Raw genomic sequence first — 24,399 nt, forward strand, 5'->3', positions numbered from 1 at the left:
TAGGCAACATATTAGGTGTTAGAGGTACAAGAGATAGGGCATTTGACTTTGAGAACTTTGGGTGTAATAAAGAGAAAAAAAACATATATTAGGATTGGAGCACCATGTGATAAGTGCCATAATAGAGGAATGGTTAAAGTACTGGAACCAAGAGTATGTAATGTTTGTTGGTCAAAGGGAATTTAAAGGATAAAATATATTGGGTTTTTAGGAAGGAAAAGGCATTTTAGATAGATCAGCATATGTGTAAGTAAAGATATGTGAAGCAGTAAGCAGCTTAGTTTAGCTAGAAGATACAATGCATATGAGAGAGAGTGAAGCTAGGTGCTTTCTATCAGTTTCTCCTATAAACCACTGTAGAGTTTTAAGGCATGTTTGCCCTTGGGGGATTGGCAAGGGATGGTGGTAGTAGTGATGGTGGTATAACATGATTAGATTTGCATCTTAATAAGATCATCTGGGTGTTAGCATGAATGATTTTGAAATGGGCAGTTGAAACCAGAGTCAAGGAGACCAAATAGTTTAAGAGACTATTTTAGTAGAGTTGATGAGGGTTAAAGGTAGAAATGATGGGAATGGGACAGATGCATGTGGGAGGAGAGAAGAGTTGAGTGGGCAGAGTGGCTGATGAGAGAGAGAAGACATTGATTTGAAAGATATCATGTCTTTTGAGGGAATGTGGTTGGAGCTGGAGGTCATTATCCTCAGCAAATTAATACAGGAACAGAAAACCAAACACCACATGTTCTCACTTATAAGTGGGATCTAAATGATGAGAGCACATGGACACATGGAGGGGAACAACACACGCCAGGGCCTGGCAGAGGGTGGAGACAGAAAAGGGAGGGCATCAGGAAGAACAGCTAATGGATGCTGGTCTTAATACCTAGGTGATGGGATGACCTGTGCAGCAAACCACCATGGCACACATTTACCTGTGTAACAAACCTGCACATCCTGCACATGTACCCCTGAACTTAAAAAAAAAGACAAAAATGTTTTAAGTGTGAAAACAATAAAAAAGATATGTTCGAGTGCTAACCCTCAGTACCTCAGAATGTGATGTTTGGAAATGGGATTATTATGAATGTAATCAGATGAGACATGACAGCTGTCCTTATAAGACCACATGAAGACAGAGGGGAACACCATATGAAGACAAAGGATTGAAGTGATGCAGCTACAGGCCAAGGAAGGGAAACCACCAGAAGCTAGAATGAGGTAAGGAAGAATTCTCATAAAAGCTTTAGAGGGAGGAGGGCCCTGGTAACACCTTGATTTTGGACTTGTAGGATTCACAACTGTGAGATGAGAAATAAAGTTCCCAGTGTGTGGCACTTTGTTACAGCAACTCTGGGAAACTATTACAGAAGGGAAGAGTTCAGTAAGATTCTGGGTGATATTGGATTTATCATGTTGAGAAATATGGAAGTAATCGGAATTCCAGTAGGAAGAAGTTCCTGAAACTTAGTTGCTGCTTATTGCCCACCCTTTAGAACACGCATGAGACATAGTCAATAAAAGTGAAGACTAGACCAAATTTATTAATCTTTCTTAGAGTTGAAGACATACGAAGAGAAGGATGGAAGAAAAGGATGAAAATTAGAGAATAAATGTCAAAAGATTTGCTGAGGTATTTGGTCAGATAAATTGCTTCATCTGGATCTGGATCTGGAATGAATTTATTTATCAATGTTTCTTTATGTGCTAGACTAAAGGTAGCTTTTAGGCTTTCTTTATATTAACTTATTTTTAACCAAAATATATAACTATTTTACATGTTTCTAGTAAAGGAAATATTCATGTGAATAGCCTGTCTATAATATGTACTTCTATATTTATGAGCTTAAAATATGCTGTTATAAACATTTTAATAAAGTGTATAAGTAAGCATTTCTGTAATTCAATCCTATAATGTATTTTTACTTCAACTAAATGGAAGTAGAGGGAAAGAAAAAGCAAGTAATCTGGTTATATTGCTCCATGTCTTTGCTACTTTACTATTTACATTCTGTTCTTTAGACACTGTAATAATAATACTCACACAGTTTATGTTAGTACAGGACCAGAGTGAACACTCTTTCTATGAATTGTCACACTTTGATAGTACCCAGACTGTGAGTGGACGGTGGAATCTGCTACTGTCCACCATAATTTACTAAGACAGGTCCTAAAATATATAGTGATAAGGTGGGAACAGATGCTCATTGTCAAGAACTGTGAAGAGTCTGACATTTTTACCCTAATTGCAAACAAGCAATTTAGCCTGCCATAGCTTCATGCTTTCTGTCAGAAGACAAGAGATTCTTGGGTTAGAAACAAAGGACTTTATTACTAATGGCATTAGCAAGTAGCATAAGATTCATGCTTGTGTCGATTCCACTTAGATCCACCCTCCAAGATATGGATTGGTCCAAGTAGATGTGGACACAGTAGATTTGTGTCACAGCTGAGGAGCTCTGAGCTTGGGAAATTCCAATCTTTTATAATGAATTTCAAGCAAACTTGCTCAACCTTTGCCTCAGAGGAAGACATTACTTTTTTATACTAGACAATAAACCTGCTCTCTGCTCCAGAGGAAGACAGTATGTCTATCTCCCAAACTGCTCACTATACAAACATTCTTGAAAAGCTAGCCCATAATAAATGGAAATTAGTGCTGCTTCTCCTGACAGGAAAAACATGAGAGAGATCCATAGAGAACTGTCTTCCAAGTTTCATGTTTGCACATAGTTGTAGAGAAAAAAATCTAATACTTAGAAAGTAGCCAAAAAATTGAGAAAACTCTACTTTTTTTTAGATAAGTTTCTTCGTGATGAAAGAACATACAGATTGAACTGATATTTTCATTTTTGTGTAATTTGGATCAGAATAGTTCATTTTTTGTTGTGTAAAATGCATATAATTTATTACATTTATAGACGGTAATGGGCAGAGTCACATAATGATTAAAAGGTGATCCAATTAAGATGTTGTGTGAAAATATATTTTCTAAATGAATGTTCAATGCAATAAAAACTTACATGAAGTTAATTTTTATTAACTTCTAAGCCATACATTGGTAAGCATTGTTAAGAAACTGAGGACATTGATGTATGTTAGATTTCTAAATTCAGATAGTTTTGTAGACGAGCAGGAATTAGAAGTGAAAATATTCCATCTGGTAGCATATTGTTGGTTAATAGTTGATTCCTGATGGTTAGTCTGCAAAGATGTAATAGTTCACAAGGATCTTTGTATCTTGTTGAAGGAATGTAATCAAACCAATTTGAAATAATTGGACGTCTTCCTAAACTCAGCTGTGTCTGAAGAAAAGCAAAATATTTTACTTTTGCAATGTTTTGTAATTTGGATTGGTCCCAAATTATTAACACTTGTTTTTAATTTAAATTTAGAAAATAGACCATAAATTTATAAAACCCTTATAACTTTTTTTCCCAAAGCATTTTTACTTGAGGCAAGTATTTTATTCCCATTTTTTTTCACAAGGATAAACTTTAAATAATCTATATGTCTAAGGACACAAGGCAAAATTTTTTTACAACTATGAATCCAATCAAGTTTTTAATTTTAGTTGGATTGTACTTATATTTTATCAACTTCTTCCTGAAGAGTGGTTATGGTCAACTTTGCCATATAGAATTATCTGGGAGACTGTAAAAAATACCAGTGCTCAGGTCCTACTCCACAAATTCTGATTCAACTAGTCTGGGGTGGGACACAGACAATTAAGTCCTAAAAGTTTCCAAGGTGATATCAAACATTGTAGAGTAATGCTTACTACACAAGAAAGTCTGACAGGAGGTCTGTCCAAATGAAAAGATGTCTTTTAAAGGTTTAGAAAGGCATCTTTTAAAATATTTAAGCTTAGGGGTCAAATGTTAATAGATTGACTTAGGAGGAAAAAACATTGCTGTATTACAGAAATATTCTCCACTAGAACATATACTCCACAGGCTACATGATACTATTGTTTATCTATTACATATATAATGCATTCATTATTCAATTATTTAACTATTAAAGAATATATGCTTAGCATTGTGATAGGTGCTTGGGATAATTGCTAGGGTAGGTAAAACAGACACAGCCTCTGTGCTTACAAGACTCCTGGTGTAGAGGTAGAAATATGTAAACATATATTTAAAATATATGTGCTGAGATAGGGAAAATTACTGAGAAGTGTGGAAATGCAGAACAGAGGCATTTAAAGTGTTCTTTAAGCAGTTTTAATGCTATTCTTTATCTTCTTGCTCAATCCTATTTTACTTTATTAAACTGTAATTGATTGGAACCCAGCTATAAATTTTTCGCCACTTTGGCAGATGATTTTGGTAAACTCACTCTATCCTAGTGCTTTTCTACTAGGATTGTATCTCAGGAATAGCATTCACGGAACTGGTTGAGAATTGATATGTTCTGTAACAATTATGCAGAATTAATACTGGACCAAGGACAAGCAAGTTTCTGAAAATGCAAAAAAAAAAAATTTGTTTTACAAATGGGCTGCCAAGGCCGGGCACGGTGGCTCAAGCCTGTAATCCCAGCACTTTGGGAGGCCGAGACGGGCGGATCACGAGGTCAGGAGATCGAGACCATCCTGGCGAACACGGTGAAACCCCGTCTCTACTAAAAAATACAAAAAAACTAGCCGGGCGAGGTGGCGGGCGCCTGTAATCCAAGCCACTTGGGAGGCTGAGGCAGGAGAATGGCGTGAACCCGGGAGGCGGAGCTTGCAGTGAGCTGAGATCCGGCCACTGCACTCCAGCCCGGGCGACAGAGCAAGACTCCGTCTCAAAAAAAAAAAAAAAATGGGCTGCCAAAATAATTTGATAAATTTGCTTTGCTTACAGTTGGCTCAGGTATTCATATTCACTGCTGAGGCATTAAAGGAAAAAAATAGTAGAGTTATATCTCTTACGAGTTTATTTCTGAAGTCATACCATTAAAGATTAGGGGAACTACTGGATTCCTTGTTGATTTTATTGGTTTAAATTTATAGGGGTAGCTTTCTCTCTATTAAACGGACTTATTTCTTGCTACTAATGGGCATAACTCAATTTGATGCTGACACTTGCAGTTCATTTTGACAGGGTACCCTATATGCTGTTAATTGTTTTCTCTAAATTTGATTTGTTCCAGAAACCTTATTATTAAGAAGGTCTCCACATTTCTGAGGGATAGATATTTTCACTTGAACAAATATTTTAAGCCTTTATTTATATTTTTATAATACTTGATGTTGCTTTGAGAACTTGAATGGAAGAAATCTGTTTTTTTACATATGATTGTACTTGTGGGGAGAAATGTAACCCTTATTTTGAAATATTCTGTTGGAAAGAAGGTCAGTTAAATTTTTTTATTTAGTTTTTAAAGGACAAAGACATCTTAAACAGTTTTAAAAATATAATTAGGATATAATATATATCTACTTAATACTAAAATGGACTATACATACAACTTAATTTTCTTTCATATTTCTAAAAACATAAGAAGTAAAGGACTGTTTGAGATTTTCCCTATTATTTTTATTAATATATATTCAATGATCTGTCACTGGACATATTCTGTAAATTAAAAATTAACTGTATTCTTTCCTTTATAGTTTAATCTTAAGATTCACTAATATTTGGGCCCATTTTTTTTAAAAGTAGTTTTCTTACCTTTATTTCCTTGACTGAAATGACAGAAAGCACTCTGGAACATAGTACCAAACATGTTTTGGCATCTTCATGGATGTCAGCCAATTCACGATCAACCATTACTCTTACTCTTGAAGGGTAGAGTACTATCGTTAAGACAATGTTGATAGGGTTTTTTTCTCTTTCTAAGATTCCATATTGCAGTAGTATTTTGAAGATATTAGACTGTCTTGTCTGAGCTACATAAAAGAGAGGTGTGATGCCACTTAATGGACTTGGACAGTATACTGGTGTGAAAGTTCTGTGAATTAAACAAAACAAAAACTCATTGGATATAGAATGAAAAAATGTGATAAACACTTTATCTTGCTAGTAATGGGAAAATAATACTATTATCTTAAGTGTTAAATGTCTTAAATGTAACTTTATATGTTTCTTTTTTTTTTTTTTTTTTGAGATGGAGTTTCCCGCTTGTTGCTCAGGCTGGAGTGCAATGGCATGATCTCCGCTCATCTCAACCTCTGCCTCCTGGGTTCAAGCGATTCTCCTGCCTCAGCCTCTTGAGTAGCTGGGATTACAGGCATGTGCAACCATGCCCAGCTCATCTTGTATTTTTAGTAGAGCCAGTGTTTCTCCATGTTGGTCAGTCTGGTTTCAAACTCCCAACCTCAGGTGATCTGCCTGCCTCAGCCTCCCAAAGTGCTGGGACAGGCGTGAGCCCCTGCCCCCAGCCTATATATTTCTTAAAAGGAGTTTTCCACTCTATGAATCTAGACCAAACTGAAAGTTAAAAGAAAACTCCTACCAAACACTTAAACCCCATTTACATTGTAAAAATAAACAAAACCAATTTATAATATATGTAAAGTATTTACTTTTAGTCGTAGCAATTCTAGTTGAGAAATCTATACTGCTTAGGACAGTATTACAAAACTGATGTAGCTCTGGAAAAAATAAAATGGAAAAGAAAGACAGAACTTTTTGATTTAACTTTATTAATAGAAAGAATTATGTGGTCACTTGCATATCTTTTTTATTTTGTTCTTCTTGATCATGTACCAGACATGAGCTTGAATTGAGTTTGGAGATTAGGAAAGGAATAAATACAACTATCTTAATTCTATGTTTTTCACTCTAATAAAATTAGAGTTGGTTGGGCTTAGGAAATGTAAATTATAATGAGAACCATATCAGGTCCCTCAAGGGCAGAATTTTTCTTCTTGAGTAAAATTTTGAGTCTGCTCTGAAATCTTGTTTTCCCTAGAGTGTCACATGATGGCTAGACTTAAAAATTTCTCTTCCTTTATGATGGAAATGAAAACTTCATTTTTTAAAATGGTATATACTTCTTGCAGTTGTTTGATTTAATAGACTTTTATGCTGTTATTTTGGTCAGAGTAAATATTGTTGTGGTGTCATTGACCACAAAGGATTTTATGTTAGCAAGCTGTAATTTTGCCAAGTAATATAGTTTTTAGGCTAATGAAAGGGAAATTTTATTAATGATTTTTGTCTGTGGAATTCTCTTGACTGGCCTAATAAAATACTGCAGGGCAGCACACGAAGCATAAATGCTGGTTTTAGGCAACTACTCAGAGCAAGGAAAGTCTTATGCTAAAAGGGGAACTTTAAGACTGCATAGGTAAAATGGGAGGCAGCATCGTATAATGGTATAAACAGTAGAGACAAGTGTTCTAGGTTCCAAGGTTTGACTCTGAATTGGCTGTGTGATTGTTGGGCAAGTTGGCCTCTTTACATCCGTTTCCACAAGCATTTATGTACTCATTTGCTCATTCCTTCATTACCTAATTTATATAACACTTGCTTTGCCTAGAGTGTACTAAGGAGTAGATACACAGAGATGAAAGATATAGTTCTTGACTATTACCATCTAGTAAGGAAAACACAAGAAATTGTATAAATACAATACAAGGTGATAATTACAATGATAGAAGCATGCTCAGGGTACTATAGAAGCACTGAGGTGGGGTACTTAACTCTGTCTGAAATAGTCATTTCCTATAGGTTATCCAGAAACTAAGATTTGAAAGATTAGTAGGTGTTTTCCAATAAAAAGATTCGAAAGAATGTTTTAGGCACAAATGTAAACCAGCATTGGAGGATTGCTATACCAGAACTAGCTATAGAAGATAAATGTTTTGTAACAGATGAGCTTTTTTCAAGTTGTTTTTGAAGAATCTGACAAAACTAAGAAAAAAGAGTTTTTCTGGTGGAAGTCCTAGAGCCCTTACCCCTACTAGTTCCTCATTCAGGTCTCCAAAAAGTATAGTTGGAAAGTCACTGGACCAACTAGTTTATCTCCAAAGTTTCACCAAACTCTGAAATGCCAGGATTTTGTAATTTAAAAAATAGTGAAGTGTAGTGCAAAGTAGCATTTTAGAAATCAAGATGTAGGTTTTTGTCATAACTCTGTCACTGGCACTATACATACATATACATATATATACACACATGCACACACATATAGAAAGAGAGAGGATATATATATATATATATATGTACATATATATGAATGTGGATATGTATTATTTCCTCTCTCTCTTGTGGAATCATCTCCAGACCAATCATGTCCTGGGCATCTCATCTTTTTTTACAAATACTTCCAACACATGGAGAACTTCTAAACTATGTATCTTTCTATGTTACCTATCATTAGTAAGCAGTTTCCCAAACTGCCACTGCATCCAGGTCTTTCTCATTTCTTTGCTTTGTATATGGTCTTCTCCCCCAATTCTGCAATAAGTCTAACTCATCTTTATGAGACCTTGTCTAATAAACTCTTTCGTGAAGTCTTCTTTGATTACCCGGATATATCTCACACTCCTCAGGGCACTTTGTACCTACCTACATTAAATTTGTATCTTTTGGAAAACTTATTTAACACCTCTAAACTTTCATTTTCTCATCTTCAAAATAAATGGATAAGCAGAACAATTTACAAAAGTGTAAGCTCCTAAAAGACAGTAATTTCTTCTTAGTTGACTACTACATATTTAAGTGCCTAGAACAATGCTTGGCCCATATTGGGCACTCAAATATTTGTTCATTGAACTTTTTTTACTGAAAATTTTGACTATATATGTGATAGTAAAAAATTCTTTGAATTTATCCTGTAGCTTTCAGGCCTAACAAGATTTTTGTTGATGTGTAATCACTTAAACTTTTCAAAGGCAATTTAATGTGTTCATCTTGCTTGTTCTTAAGAAAATATTTGACTTAAGAACCTTATAAGTATGGGAATTCTGGAGACTCAGAGGCAAAATATACCATAAGTGGTCACTATTAAGATTTTGAGATATTAGTTGATTCTAAGATATTAAGATTGATATTACCTTTAGCAGATACTGAATGAATATTGAAAAATGTTGAAAACATGACTAAAACTCAAATAGGTTTAAAATGAGATTTAAAAGTCTAATCTGTACCCAAATGACATATGATTAATCCTCATGTTTAAAGAGTATGTTACTGTAAACCAGAATTTGCTTAATCTGTACTGACAGTTAATTATAGCAGTACTTATATGGATGAAGTGCAGCAAGCAAAGCAAGAATTAGTTTTTAAATGTGAGGTTAATGAACTGAACCCTTGGTATCTGAAAACCTGTCATAATGCTTATGAAATGGGGCATAATATTTCCATATAGACATGCAGAGAATGATTCAGTTTTTAGCTATAATTATTTCTAATTTTTTTCCTTTTCATTCTCCTTCAATTTCTAACTGAAAAATTTGATAGGTGCTTCTCCAGAATAATTTTGTGTGTGTGATATTTCACACAGTTGTCTTTCTTAAAACTATGTTTTCCTTTTACTCAGTTGGGCTAGTCTCTCCAAGTTACCCATTTATCTCTTTGGCTATTTCTCCTCAACTGTCTTTCACTGGCTCCTCTTCCTCTGCCCTCGACATCTAAGTAAATATGCATGGCCTTTAGACCAATTTTATTTGACTGTTCCCAGGCAATTTCATTTATGATCATAACTTCAGTCCCTGTCCATTTATTTATTTCAACAAATATTGAATGCATACTATATGCCAGGAACTGTTTTAGGTGCTTGGGATATATCAGGAAACAAAATGAAGATCCCTACTCTCTTGCTTATATTACAGTGATGATTAACAACAATACAGCATGAACATAGTAAACAAGCACATTTTATGTTAGAAGGTGATGAGTGCTTGGAAAAAAGAATAAGTGGAGCAGAATAAGAAATATGGATATGCTGTGGGCGGGTACAGTCAGGGCATCTTTAAATATTAAATAAGATGATGGAAGAGTACATCATTGAAAGTGGCATTTGAACAAAGACCAGAAGGAGGTGAGGAAGTTAAGCATTTGGATATTTCAGGGCCCTATCGCGGGACAGTGTGCCTGGTGTGATGAAGGAAGAATAAGGGAACCAGTGTGGCTGAAAGAGGGCAGAGGTAATGGGATGCCACGTTATTTAGAGCCTTAAGGATCACTGTAAGAACCTCACCTTTTACTCTAAACCAAAATGACAAGTCACTGCAGGTTTTGAATAGAAGAGTAATGTTATCTGCCCTTTGTTGAGAATTTGTTAAAGGAGGAAGGAAATCACTTAACTTGGAACATAGTAGTGGAGATAGCCAGATGCTGTATATTATTTGCAGGTAGAACCAACAGATATCCTAACATAGATGTGAGATGTAAGAGAAGATTAAGGATGGCACTGTATATCTAGCCATGTACTGCACATCTCTACCTCGATATCCATTAGGCAGTGCAAACTCATGTGTCCAAAACTGATTTTATAGGTTTTTAAAAAAATTTTACCTTGATAAGTTTGTGGTATGACCATTTTGGTGGGCTGAATAATAGCCCCTCAGTATGGCAAATAGGATTTTGCAGATATGATGAAGATCTTGAGGTGGGAGATTAACTAGGTGTGCCCAGTGTAATTGCAAGAGTCCTTATAAGTACAGAGAATGTCGGAAGCAGAGTCAATGAATAAGATATTATGACATTACAGTGCTAGCTTCGAAGATGAAGAGGCCATCGGCCAAGGAATGTAGATGGCCTCTGAAAGCTGGCAAAGGCAAGGAAACAGATTCTTCCCTAAAACCTCCATAAGGGACCAGGCCTACTAACAAGTTGATTTAGCTCTATAAGACTTATTTTGGACCTTTGAACTCTGGAACTATAAGAACTAAACTATAAATTTGTGTTGTTTTAAGACACTAAGTTTGTGGCAATTTGTTGCAGCAGCAACAGGAAACTAATACAACTTTCAACCACTCTCAAAATTTAGAAATCTGAAGTTTAACTCTTTCTTCTCTTAGATCTTCCAATTCTGATCACTTACCGTGTCTTGTTATTCTGTCTAAAAATCTCTCTCCTTTCTCCCATTGCTACTGTTTTAGTTTAAGTTCTCATTATAATTTACCTGAACAGTTGTAGTATCAAAGGGCAACCAGAAGTTGGGAGGGATGTTGGCCGAGCAGAATTAGTTCTCCCCTCAAAACTATTATAAATACACATGCAAACTAAGTACCTACACTTTGTAGGCTATGCAAATTCAGCCTCAGGGATCTTCAGTAACCACCTCCCTTTAAAAAAATTAGATCACTTTCCCCCAACTCTTCCTGCATAGAACATTATACTTGGAGTGCTTGAGTAGTCTACTAACTGGTTTCCCTGACGTAGCTGCAGCCTGTTTTCCCAAAATCCAGTCTTCAAATGGGGCTGATGAATCTTTTTAATTCCACAAGTTGACTTTCACTGGCCAGGCATTATTCATGGTGTAAATTTCATGTTCCTCAGTCTGGCCTACAAAATCCTTCCTTCTTTCAATTCCAGTCTTCATTTCTCTTACTACCTGATTCCTATCTCACTCTCTAGCTATTACTAAACTGCTTTTAGTCATAGGATACAACAATATTGTTTGTATCTCCCTTAGTTTCAGTCATCCTCCTTCTATATAGACTACGTGTCTTGAAGAGAAAGAAAGAAAAAACTCTTTGCTATCTTTTAAAAATCAGTTTAAGACATCACCTATTCTATTGAGCCTTCTCAGATACCTATTCCTCCCTAATGGTGTTAACAATTTCCTTCTCTGCTCTCTCTACCTGTACGTGCTTCTATTTTTGTACCTAGAGTGTGTTTATAATTGCTGTTTACATTTATGCCTCACTTACTAGTATATGAGCTCTCTAAAATCAGGAAATATGTCTACTTTGTTTTTGTATTCCCCAATAAATAACATAGTGTCTGGCACTTAGAAAATGCTTAATATTTATTATTGTTATTTGAATGGAATGACATCTTCTCCCTTTAGCCACCTACAATCTGTCACACTGTGGCACTCAGATGATTTTTGCAGGTTTGTGGTAAAAATGAACAAACTTAAGTTTCTTTCCCTTGTTAATTCTATCTCCTCTCCTCCAGGGAGATATAATAGGGAAATTATCAAATTAGAGTGTAAACAAGGGAGGATGACCAAAGAATGATGTTGTCGAAGTAAAGAACAACAGATAATAGGAAATATGGGGTATTCATTATGAGGACATAATAGGTGTGTTCAAATATTTGAGAAGTTTTTGTGTAGAAAAGAGTTAACAGACTGATCCTTATAGCTACAGGGGCAGGGTTGGAGAAATGCAAGACTTCAGTGCAGTACAGGAAAGAAGAATCAAATAAAACTGCTTTAAAATTCACTTACTCACTCAACAAAATCCTGATTGAGCAGTTGCTATGTATCTGACATAGTTCTACACACTCTATCCATGAGGATAGATCGTGAGCAAACCAATGAAAAAAGGAACAACAGTAGATAAACAAGTCAGTGATCAGCAGGTGCAGAACATTAAAATAAAATAATATAATGGCTGACTGTCTTCTTTAGATTGTGTGAGTAGGAAAGGCCTCTTTGAGAAGATGATATTTATACTGTGACCTAGCTGATGAGGAGGAAGACCCAAGTGAATAGATTTTCGGACAGAGGGAACAGTATTATGAGGCCTTATGGCAGGAATGAACTTGAAGATGTTCAAGAAACAGAAAGGTTTGTGTGGCTGGAATATAGTGTTCAAAAGGGAGAGTAATATGAGATTGGGTTTGGGAGAAATACAGAGTGATCTTTCATGTAGGGTTTTTTTAAAAAGTGGTATTATTTGAATTCTATATCCCTTGTATAAAATCATTGTAGTGGAAAAACTGGGGGATTTTAACTATGGTTGATATGAGCCATTTTGTGTTTTTAAAAGGTCACTCAGGCTTCTGAGTCAATAGCAGATTACAGGAGTTGGCAGGAAAGAGTGGAAGCTGGATGACTCTTTAAGAGTCTATTGCAGTTTTCTATGCAAGAGGTGATGGTGGGTTCACCTAGATTTGAAATGGAAGAGATGAAAGGAAATGGAAGAGATTAAAGGAGATGAAAAGAAATAGAAATGATTGGGATATGTTTTGGAAATAAAAGGACTTACTGATGTGTTGAAGCAAAGGAAATAATCAAGAATAAATCCTAGATTTCTGCCTTGAGCCACGTGGTAGAGACACAGGTACTGTTAATCGGGGGTTGGGGGGAATTCTGGGGAAGGAAAAGGTTGGCAGAAAGGGGGGTGCGTTAGATCAGTATTCTGCTTTGTTTCTATTCAGTTTGAGATGCCATGTCGCAATGTCAATTAATTAAATATAGAAGGAGTTCAGAGCTCAGAGGCAAAGTCAACACTGGGGATAAAGATTTGAGAGTCATTGGCATATATATCATATTTAAAGTCATGTGACTATATATATTATATATATTCAAACACTTAGTTATATATACAACTACTTATATAGTTATGTAAGTATTATGACTAGTTATATTTATATATTTATATAACTAGTTATATATTTTTAGTTATATATATAAAACATATATAACTATGTATAACATGTATATATATGTATAACTATATATATAACTATATATATAACACTAGGAAAAACAAGGACCCCAAGGCAAAGGAATGGTTTACCTCGGGAAATAGTTAACTCACTACTACTAGAATTGTTTAAGAAGAGACCAGTGAGCATCAACCAGTGATGCCCTACAGAGGTTTGCTGTCCAGGGTAAGGGTCTGCTAATGAATTGTTAGGCTCCATCCAAATTTAAAATTCTATGATTCTGAAAAGTCCAAATGATGTTGTGATCCATAGAATTGGCCTGTAATGGGTTTTGCTTTGTGGATGCATCTAAGTTGAAATTTATTAATTTTAAACCTGTCTTAAGACAGTTGTTAATAGCACTCTATCATGTTCCACTGTGTTTCTCTGTTTCATTTTCCTTACAGCTTTCTCCTCTCTGCTTCCATTTTTAATTTTAAAAAATTTATTCTCTCTCCCTCTGTTTGACTCAATTTTTCTTTCCCATGGGCCTTCCAGGGCTATAGACAGGCACTTTTTAGCCCAGCTAGTGACAGTTAGCTTTAGAAGATTTGCTGATCTCTGCTGTAGTTACAAATATAATAGTTACTTAAAACACAAAGTACTATGTGGTAGTTTTGTTTATTGTTGTTTCCAAACCACAGCTATCAGTTCATGTACTTTAGTAATCATTAAGTAATGAAATCCAGTGGTTCTCCAGTACCGTAGGATACACAATCAAGGAAAAACTCTGCTTTAGGCAGAATCTAAATTGGTTTAGTCTTTAACTGATCTTGTCAATTTTGTTTTTCATTGCATACATGCATTTATCATTGCACCTAGTACAGAGCTGCATACATAATAATATGATTAATAAATATTTTGTTGAATGAATGAACACATGAATGTTTTATTCAGATGAATATCTAAAACCAAAGAAAGTTAGTGCAAACTAAGTAACTTTAAAATCTATATTACAGGCTCTACAAAGAGGATACATTGGAGATTTTATTTTCATAAGATCCTCAGTAGTATGCATTTGGTAAATTGACATGTGAAGACAATAAAAATTTGATTCTGTTATCGATAGCATCAGGTACTTGACCTTCATTGTGCTCAAATTTGGAGAATTTGGAGTCCAATTTATCAATGTTTAACACACAAATAGGGAACTGTTGTGTTTAATAAGTATTACTATGTGAATATGTGTGCATATTCCCAACTGTACTTTGAAAGTCAGCTTATAAACATATACAAATATAAAACCTCAGGATTCTCAGAAATAGGAGATCATAGTATTACACAATATAGTGTCTCTGTTTAGTTAGAGAAACATGTTGTTTAGCACTAACGTGTAAGCTGTGTAGAGCAGAATCACTAATGATTTATTAGTACATAATAACTTACATATAAATTAAAATACAATACATAATGAAAGAGTGAAGGAGTGAACAACTGGTCAAACAATTAGGTGAGAATTCCTTACTTCACATATAGCCACTATACATGTTAATTTTAGAAAAAAGAAGCACTCTACTCTCCTAAAGATAAATTTTCTTGTTCTATAGTGAAAAGATATGAGATTATTACCTCCATATCAGTGCCAGGTTACAACTTCTGTCTTGAACATAGTCTTTTGTCTTCTTGAGAAGCAATTCCACAAAGTCAGGATTACCTTTTCTGGCAAAAACCCAGTAGAGAATTGTATTCACACATATTTCAGTAAAGTCGAGGTTAAAACTTACTTCAAAACGGTATCCTGATTTTTCCACAAATGCAATGTAATCTGTGAGGAGTGCGTCAAAACCATCCAAGTCCACATATCTCAGAATTTTTGCCAGTGATCTGTAAATCCTTGGTTCATAACAGTGATATCCCCACTGACCCAAAAACTGTAGGGAGGGTCTTTTAACAATTTTGTCAAGGAGATTGCAGAATATATTGCTCCTTGGACAAGAAGTCTTACGACATAATTTACTAGATTTACTCATTGTTACTTATAGCAGCAGTATAGAAATAAAATCAGAGGTAAGCATATTGTAATCCTCCAGTTACATATTTTGATAATGTGGTAGGCTTTACTCCACAAACAGAAGTGCCCTTTAAACTGTAACCAGAAAAAATAAATATTATCACAAAGTACTGGATGACATCACAATAGGTGGAGATTCCTCCACAATAGGTAGAGGTCACCAGCATAAGACAGAGGGGATATTATATGTAACTGGTGACATTTGAAAGAGACATATTGGACAGAAATGGCAAACGTGAAAGCTAAGATACAGTATATTTAATTTTCTAAGAATTCAGTTCAGGGTAGTCTGCATTGTTTCTCAAGTTCTGCATGTTTCTTCAGTAGACTACATAATAGTAATAAACAGATTGATTATCCTTTGTAGGCTATTATGTAAGCAGACAATGATTGCTAGAGTGAATAAATTCAAGTGTTGTTCTCATATTCTGCATGAATACTGTATGCTCTCACTTAATCCTCACCAATTATTTCCCCTATCTTATAGTTGAGGAAATTGAGGCTTACACAGATAATTTTTTTGTTGTTTTTTGTTTTTTGAGACAGGGTCTCACCCTGTCACCCAGGCTGGAGTGCAGTGGTATGATCATGGCTCACTGCGGCCTTGACCTCCTGGGCTCAAGCTTTCTCTTACCTCAGCTTCCCAAACAACTGGGACTACAGGCATGCACCGCCATGCCCAGCTAATTTTTGTATGTTTTGTAGAAACAGAGTTATGCCATGTTGGCCAGGCTGTTCTTGAATTCCCGAGCTTAAATGATCCCCCTGCCTCAGCCTCCCAAAGTGCTAGGATCACAGGCTTGAGGCACTGTGCCTAACTAAGGCTTACATAGGTTAAGTAGCTTGCCAATATATTCATTCCCAAAGAGAAAGAATGTCATACAATATTAACCAAAATTTAAAGACTTTGTTTTAGATTTTTGTTGTTGTTGTTGAGACGGTGTCTCACTCTATTGCCTCGGCTGGAATGCAATGGTGTGATCTCACTCTTACTACAAACTGTGTCTCTCGGGTTCAAGCAATTCTCCTGCCTCAGCCTCCTGAGCAGCTTGGATTACAGGTGCGCACCACCATACCCAGATAATTTTTGTATTTTAGTAGAGATGGGATTTCACCATATTGGCCAGGCTGCCCTCGAACTCCTGACCTCGTGATCTGCCCGCCTTGGCCTCTCAAAGTGTTGGGATTACAGATGTGAGCCACTGTGTCAGACCTTTTTTTAGAATTTTAAATTTTACAGAAATTATTCGCTATAAACCAGGCAGAATGTATACAATTTGGGCACTAAAGGTACCTCAAGCTTGATATGGTGTCCTTGCCCCACTACAATAAAGGGGAAAGATGTTATGGTTGTTTTTATCATTATTCTGTAGTTAATGTTTCAGCCACCATTTTATACCATTCACAGAGTGATCAGTCTTAACAACCTTGGGTGTATGTATTAGCGTTTTTAAAGGTAATTAAATGTATTCTTTTTCCTTTTGCGTATTTTTCTTTAAATCGTGAATGATGTCTCTTTAGTAAGAAAAAATTATGCCTTTAGATTTACTGTAATATGCATCTACTAATATTGCATTTTATTTTGTAAACTCTAAAGTGTCTTTTCCCAGCTGGACAACCTAATTAAACTAACTACATATTGTCATCTTTCTAAAAACCAAGTTTCGTTGTTTTCTTTCACTTTTTCTGTTTTTTTTTTAAATTAAACTGTTTTACTGATTTCTTAATACAACACATAAAACTTATAAAAAGTTGAAACATTACAGAGCCAGCAACAATTCCTCCCTGAGATAATCATGCTAGCAGTTTTTTGTATAGCCTTTCAAATGTTTTTGCTTGTGTGTATAAAATTTTGTCTTTTTTAAAAAAAGAGTACAGATACCTAATCTGAAAAAAATTTGTCATTCTTATACAAATAGGATAACATTACACATGTCTTGCTCTATGAGTTACTTTATATTTTTATAACAATGTAGTATTATTACCTTTGTAGATGACCATATATGGTCATACATGCTAACTCTGTGTCCTACTTGTTACATATCAGGTACTGTTTTAAGTGCTTTATATATTAACTCCTTTAATTTTTACTTCACAGATAAGGAAGCTGAGATATACAGCTTAAGTATCTTTGCCAAGATCATTTGTCTAGTAAGTGATAAAGCTGGAATTTGAACCCAAAGAAAATAGGGTTAGAGACTTTCTCTCTACTCTCCCCTGGTTCTCCAAAGTGAGCTACCTTACTATGGCTAGTTTATGAAGTGCAGTCATGAAACAAGAGTTCTACAATTGTATGTCAAAAAGCAGAAGATAGATAGTAGGTTAATCCTGCTTTTGGAAAAAAAGTATTCAGAATATACATTAAAGTAATATTAATGTAAATCTGTGGATATGAAAACTCGAGTGATTTTTTTCTCTTTTTTCTTTATACTTTCTTGATAATTTGAATATCAGTGTGTATTTTTTTAATTGCAAGAAACAAGTCATGCTCACTTTGAAAATAATAACTATAACATAGTAAGTCAAAGCTGTTGCTGCATTAGTTCTTTAAAATTCTTAAAATGTTGGCCAGGCACAGTGGCTCACGCCTGTAATCCTAGGATTTTGGAAGGCCAAGACAGGCAGATCACTTGAGGTCAGGAGTTTGAGAACAGCCTGGCTAACATGACAAAACCCTGTCTCTATTAAAAATACAAAAAAATTAGCTGGGTGTGGTGGTGTGCACCTGTAATCCCAGCTACTCGGGAGGCTGAGGCAGGAGAATGACTTGAACCCGGGATGCGGAGGTTGCAGTGAGCCAAGATCGTGCCATTGCATGCCACACCAGCTGACAGAGTGAGTGAGACTCTGCCTCAAAAAAAATATATTTTTAAAGTTATTTTCACTGCTAATATAAACATCAAAAATATATACAGTAGACAACCTACTAATTAATAACACTAGCTAACATGTACTGAGATCTTGAGTACTTACATTGTACTAGGTGGGTGCTTTATATGCTTTTTTCTCATTTAATCATCATAATTTGTTTTATTTTACCCATTTTATGGTTGAGGAATCTGAGGTTTAGATTGGCTAAGCCACTTGCCCAAGATCATGCAGCTAGTGAGTGGCAGTGATTTGAACCAAAGTTGTATCCACAGTTCATGTTCTTTGCATTCAGCTGCCTTCAAACTTTGGTATAGCTATAACATCTATGCTAGAGTATATCTTACACATTTCATATTTGTAGAAAGCCCTCAGTAAAATAATTAGAAGTCTAATGGCACTGAAATACATTCCATGCTTTAATAAATTTCCTGACTTAAAGAAAGAAAAATAAAGAAATACATATTTCATACATTATATGCTAATGATTGAGAAATAATGAGTTTCATCTAAATATCTTACCTGGGCTTTTCAGTACTTAAGATTGCATAACCTAAACATAGATTGAATGTTGGCCTTTATGTGTTGTAAGTAGGCCAAAAGCCATATAGGTCCCAAATGCTGCCTGAAATTTCTACTCATTTACTCTTTTATGTTAGAGCATTTCAGACCTAGTTGTTATACTTGAAATCATTATTACTAACTAATGCTTGAAGTAATTTGTTTTAATTGTATTCCTAAGCCTCTAACCTGGCTCGGTGCAGCTACATTTTATTAATAAGAGGGAAGCATATCAGGAAAATCTGAGTGCGTTGATTTACAAATTAGGAGAGTATAAAAGGTGTAGCACAACAGCACTAGACAACTGAGGTAGTCACCTACCTAAGGAGAGATGCCAAGGACAAAGTTGACCAGCTAAGCACTTTCTCCAGAAATGGGATTTATAGGTAAGTCATAGATGAGTGACAGGTTTGTATAGTCTCAGCAAACTACAAAACAAATGTCAGTAGATAAGAATGACTTTGATGGATTCAGTAGTATAGTTGTTACATAATTATATAAAATTAAGCTTGTAGAAGCTCTATTCTATCTACTCTATAAAATTTACACACGTTGAGCATCCCTAAGCTGAAAATCCAAAATCCAAAATGCTCCAAGATTTGAAATGTTTGTGGCTCTGATATGACATCAAAAGTGGAAAATTCCACACCTGACATGTTTGCTTTCTGATGATTCAATGTACACAAACTTTGTTTCATGCATAAAATTATTTTAATATTGTATAAATTTAACTTTAGGCTATATATATAAAATGTATATGGAACATAAATGAATTTCATGTTTAAACTTGGATCTCATTCCCAAGATATCTCATTATGTATATGTATGTAAAAATTCCAAAGTTTGAAACAAATTCAAAATCTAAAACACTCTGATCCCAAGCATTTTGGATTGGGATACTCAGCTTGTATTAGCCCTTTTACCAGGCTTGGCCATTCTCAATACCATTCATGTCTAGTATTGATTCATGTATTTAAAAGAAAATACAAAACAAAAATACATTTGAGAGAAGAGGAATTTCCTGATTTTTGATGTTTGGGTAGGATCAGTGTGTATTTCCAAAGGCAGAGTATCCATTTCCATGTACATATTATATGATGCCTTGAATATATTTTAATACCTCAATGTCAACTTTACAAAATATCTTAAGATACATGGCAAACTGGATTTTTACTGTTCTATTCATGAATTGAGACAACCCTCAGGAAACACTTAGACTCATAATTTTGGTTCCCTCAGAACTTCGGCTTGCACAGAGCTACAATGGGTAGACTTGTCTCTACCTCACAGTGTCTACTCAAATTTGTAACACAATCTTTAAACTTAATTTTAACTCAATTTTTGAGTTAGGCTATTTTAAGACATAGCCTTGGCCAACTTTTATGTGAGTTTTCCTTGGGACCATGTCTACCCCTCAGGCTAGTCAGTTGTGGCTAAAGAAGGCAGAAACCACAACATATCTAGTATTACAGTTAAATTTTAAAAATAAACACACAGGTGACTCATATTGAACATATTGGAAATATGATTACTTGCAGAAAATCATAAGAACATATGTGAAATTTTAACCCTTTAAAAACAAAATCAAAGGTCTAATCTTTTTAATTTATACTTAAAAGTCTCACCATGCTAGATATCCTAGGATTATGAATACCTAAAAGCTATTAATAGATTCTTTTATTGTTTGTCACTCTTCTATTGAGCTATGCAAGTTTCTTTGAGATAAACACATTTAAGGTAGAAAATATCATCAGAAGTACGTTAAAATCCAGACTTCACTTTATGTGTGGAAATCATGTGGCATTTTACCCAAGTAAGAATGCAAGGTTCTTACCTTCTCTCTTCCTCAGGAGAATGTCACCTCTGCCACTTAGGTGTCATTTTTCCCCTTATCTTGTATTGTGGTCAAAGAAACAAATAACATAAAATCTCCCCTCTTCCAAACTTTTAAGTGTAAGCAAATATCTAGGACTTTTTCATTTTGCATGATAAAAACTGTATGCTCATTGATTAGAAACTTCCCATTCCTCCCTCCCCAGCCTCCGGAAATCATCATTTTACTTTCTGCTTTGTTGAGTTTGACTACTTTAGCTACCTCCCATAAGTGGAATCATGCAGCATTTCTTCTTCTCTGGCTTATGTCACTTAGCATAATGTCCTCAAGGTTCAGTTATATTGTGGCATATGGCAGGATTTATTTCTTTTATAAGGCTGAGTAATATTCTGTTGTATATATGTGGCACATTTTCTTTATCCATTCATCTGTAGGTGGATATTTAGGCTGTTTCTACCTCTTGACTATTGTAGATAATACTGCCACAAACATGGGAGTGGAAATATCTCGTTGAGAACCTCTTTTCAATTCTTTTATATAAATATCCAGAAGTGGAACTGCTGCTGGATCATATGGTACTGCTCTTTTTAATTTTTGGAATCAATCATTTAAAATCAATCAATGATTTTAAATGTTAAAATTACCCCTCTATTTGAATAATCATTTTACCATCCTGTTCTATTTTAATATGTGAATCTTCAGTTTGAGCATTGCATCATATAGATAGAGATTTAGAATCTATTCAGTCAAAGGAAGCTGGTGATATAAATTTTAATTCTTTCATCAATCATCTCCCCTAGCCCTCCTTACTGTTTTCTATGATGGCTGCACAATTTTATATTTCTACCAATAGTTCACAAAGGCTCCAGTTGCTTTACATCCTCAGCAATGTTTGTTGTTCTGTTTGTTTTTTGTGTTTTGTTTTGTTTTTTTAAATAGTGGTCCACCATAACAGGTATGAGGTGATAGCTCATTGTGGTTTTGAGCCTCTTAACTGGTTTCTGGATATCTAACAAAGATGAAGCACATAACATAGTAATCAGTATTTTAGGGAATTCAAGCATAAAATTATTAGAATCTAGCACTCAACCAGTGGCCAATTGACAGCTGACACTTGAAAGACAGAATAAGGGACAAAATAATTATGCATTCTATAGCTTATCCTAATGTTTCTGCACTCTTAGATTATCACGAATTAGTTTCCAGATATTTTGTTAAGCCACTGTTATGTGGCTCTTTTAATAATGGACACTACTTAATATTATCAATTTTTAAATGAGATATAATTTACATGCTATAAAATTCACTCTTTTAAGGTGTAATGAGCAAAGTTTTTAACCAGAGATTTATAAAAAATCTCCAATTTTTTTTTTTTTTATTTTGAGATACAGTCTCGCTCTGTCACCCAGGCTGGAGTGCAATGGCATGATCTTGGCTGACTGCAACCTTCGCCTCCTGGGTTCAAGAGATTCTCCTGTCTCAGCCTCCCGAGTAGCTGAGACTACAGGTGTATGCCACCATGCCCAGTGAATTTTTGCACCATGGTGTCCAGACTGGTCTCCAACTCCTGACCTCAGGCGATCCACCTACCTTGGCTGAGATTACAAGTGTGAGCCATCACCCCCAGCCCAAATTCTCCAGACTTTTAAATTAACGTGTCTTCTATTATTTGATTCCCTTCCATCTCCTAGAAAAAAAGGGTTTGATATTTATTAATAATTCAATGAAGGCATTTCTGTAATAAGCTTAGACAACATTACCCAAGTACATATTTTTTGCAATAAAACTGAGTAACTTGAAAATATTGGCAGTTGTCAAGAATTACTTTGGGACTCAGAACATTTTTTATAGCCTCTATGCTCCTGTGTCAGTAACACAATTGATTTTAAGTGTTAAAATTACTCCTCTATTTGAATAATCATTTTACCATCCTGTTCTATTTTAATTTATGAATCTTCAGTTTGAGCACTGCATCATATAGATAGAGATTTAGAATCTATTCAGTCAAAGAAAGTTTGTGATATAAATTTTAATTCTTTCATCCATCATCATTCTACTTTAGGTTTTAAACTTTGTAAATTCGTTTTACAATCAGTTTACATATATGTGTGTGTGTGTATAGATATACAGTCATGCATCACTTAACAATGGGGACAGATTCTGAGAAATGCATTGTTAGGCTATTTCATTGTTATATGAATATCATACAGTGTACTTACGAAAACCTCAATGTTGGGGGGCGGGGGCATGCCCAAGATGGCCGAATAGGAACAGCTCCAGCTTCCAGCTCCCAGAGTGAGCGACAAAGAAGATGGGTGATTTCTGCATTTTCAACTGAAATACCCAGTTCATCTCACTGGGGTGTGTCGGACAGTCAGTGCTGGTCAGTGGGTGCATTCCAACCAGCGAGAGCTGAAGCAGGGTGAGGCATCACCTCACCTGGGAAGTGCAAGGGGGAAGGGAATTCCTTTTCCCAGCCAAGGGAAACTGAGACACACAACACCTGGAAAATCGGGTAACTCCCACCCTAATACTGTGCTTTACCAAGGGTTTTAGCAAATGGCACACCAGGAGATTATATCCCATGCCTCACTGCTGCCTTGCATTTAGATCTCAGACTGCTGTGCTAGCAATGAGGGAGGCTCCATAGGTCCCACACCCATGGAGCCTCCCTCATTGCTAGCACAGCAGTCTGAGATCTAAATGCAAGGCAGCAGTGAGGCTGGGGAAGGGGCGCCTGCCATTGCTGAGGCTTAAGTAGGTGCAGACTGACTCCTCACACCTCACATGGCTGGGTAAACCTCTGAGATGAAGCTTCCAAAGCAAGAATCAGACAGCAACACTTACTGTTCAGCAATATTTTATCTTCTGCAGCCTCTGCTGCTGATACCCAGGCAAACAGGGTCTGGAGTGGACCTCAAGCAAACTCCAACAGACCTGCAGCTGAGGGTCCTGAATGTTAGAAGGAAAACTAACAAACAGAAAGGACACCAACACCAAAACCCCATCAGTACAGCACCATCATCAAAGACCAAAGGTAGATAAAACCACAAAGATGGGGAAAAAGCAGTGCAGAAAAGATAGAAATTCAAAAAATCAGAGTGCATCTCCCCCTCCAAAGGAACGCAGCTCGTTGCCAGCAATGGAACAAAGCTGGATGGAGCATGACTTTGACAAGTTGAGAGAAGAAGGCTTCAGTCAATCAAACTTCTCAGAGCTAAAGGAGGAACTATATACCCAGCACAAAGAAACTAAAAACCTTGAAAAAAGAACGGAAGAATGGAAAACTAGAATAATCAATGCAGAGGAGTCCATAAATGAACTGATAGAGATGAAAACCATGACACGAGAACTATGTGACAAATGCACAAGCTTCAGTAACTGACTCAATCAACTGGAAGAAAGAATACCAGTGATTGAAGATCAAATGAATGAAATGAAGTGAGAAAAGTGTAGAGAAAAAAGAGTAAAAAGAAATGAACAAAGCCTCCAAGAAATATGGGATTATGTGAAAAGACCAAATCTACGTCTGATTGATGTGCCTGAAAGTGATGGGGAGAATGGAACCAAGTTGGAAA

At 35.6% G+C, this 24,399-nt stretch overlaps 1 protein-coding gene across 1 annotated transcript; it reads right to left on the minus strand.

Moving 5' to 3' along the window:
• Positions 1–3,019: 3,019 nt before the first annotated feature.
• On the minus strand, positions 3,020–15,657 carry ASB17 (ankyrin repeat and SOCS box containing 17). Its single transcript, XM_011936945.1, has 3 exons — positions 15,117–15,657; positions 5,664–5,943; positions 3,020–3,305 (listed from the first exon to the last, which is right to left on the minus strand). The coding sequence occupies exons 1-3, from the start codon at positions 15,515–15,517 to the stop codon at positions 3,099–3,101; spliced, it is 888 nt and encodes a 295-aa protein (XP_011792335.1). The 5' UTR covers positions 15,518–15,657; the 3' UTR covers positions 3,020–3,098.
• Between the last annotated feature and the right edge of the window lie 8,742 nt (positions 15,658–24,399).

The sequence above is a fragment of the Colobus angolensis genome, unplaced genomic scaffold (assembly GCF_000951035.1).
Source record: "Colobus angolensis palliatus isolate OR3802 unplaced genomic scaffold, Cang.pa_1.0 Scaffold158, whole genome shotgun sequence".
NCBI lineage: Eukaryota > Metazoa > Chordata > Mammalia > Primates > Cercopithecidae > Colobus > Colobus angolensis.

Bases quoted from the DNA above. Each gene is read 5' to 3' on its own strand.
- ASB17 (XM_011936945.1), bottom strand. From the start codon at position 15,517: ATGAGTAAATCTAGTAAATTATGTCGTAAGACTTCTTGTCCAAGGAGC. The intron at 5,944-15,116 runs GTAATAATCTCA...TTTAATTCACAG, and splicing joins AACCTGGCACTGATATGGAG to AACTTTCACACCAGTATACT. The intron at 3,306-5,663 runs GTAAGAAAACTA...GCTTTTCTTCAG, and splicing joins TTTCAGTCAAGGAAATAAAG to ACACAGCTGAGTTTAGGAAG.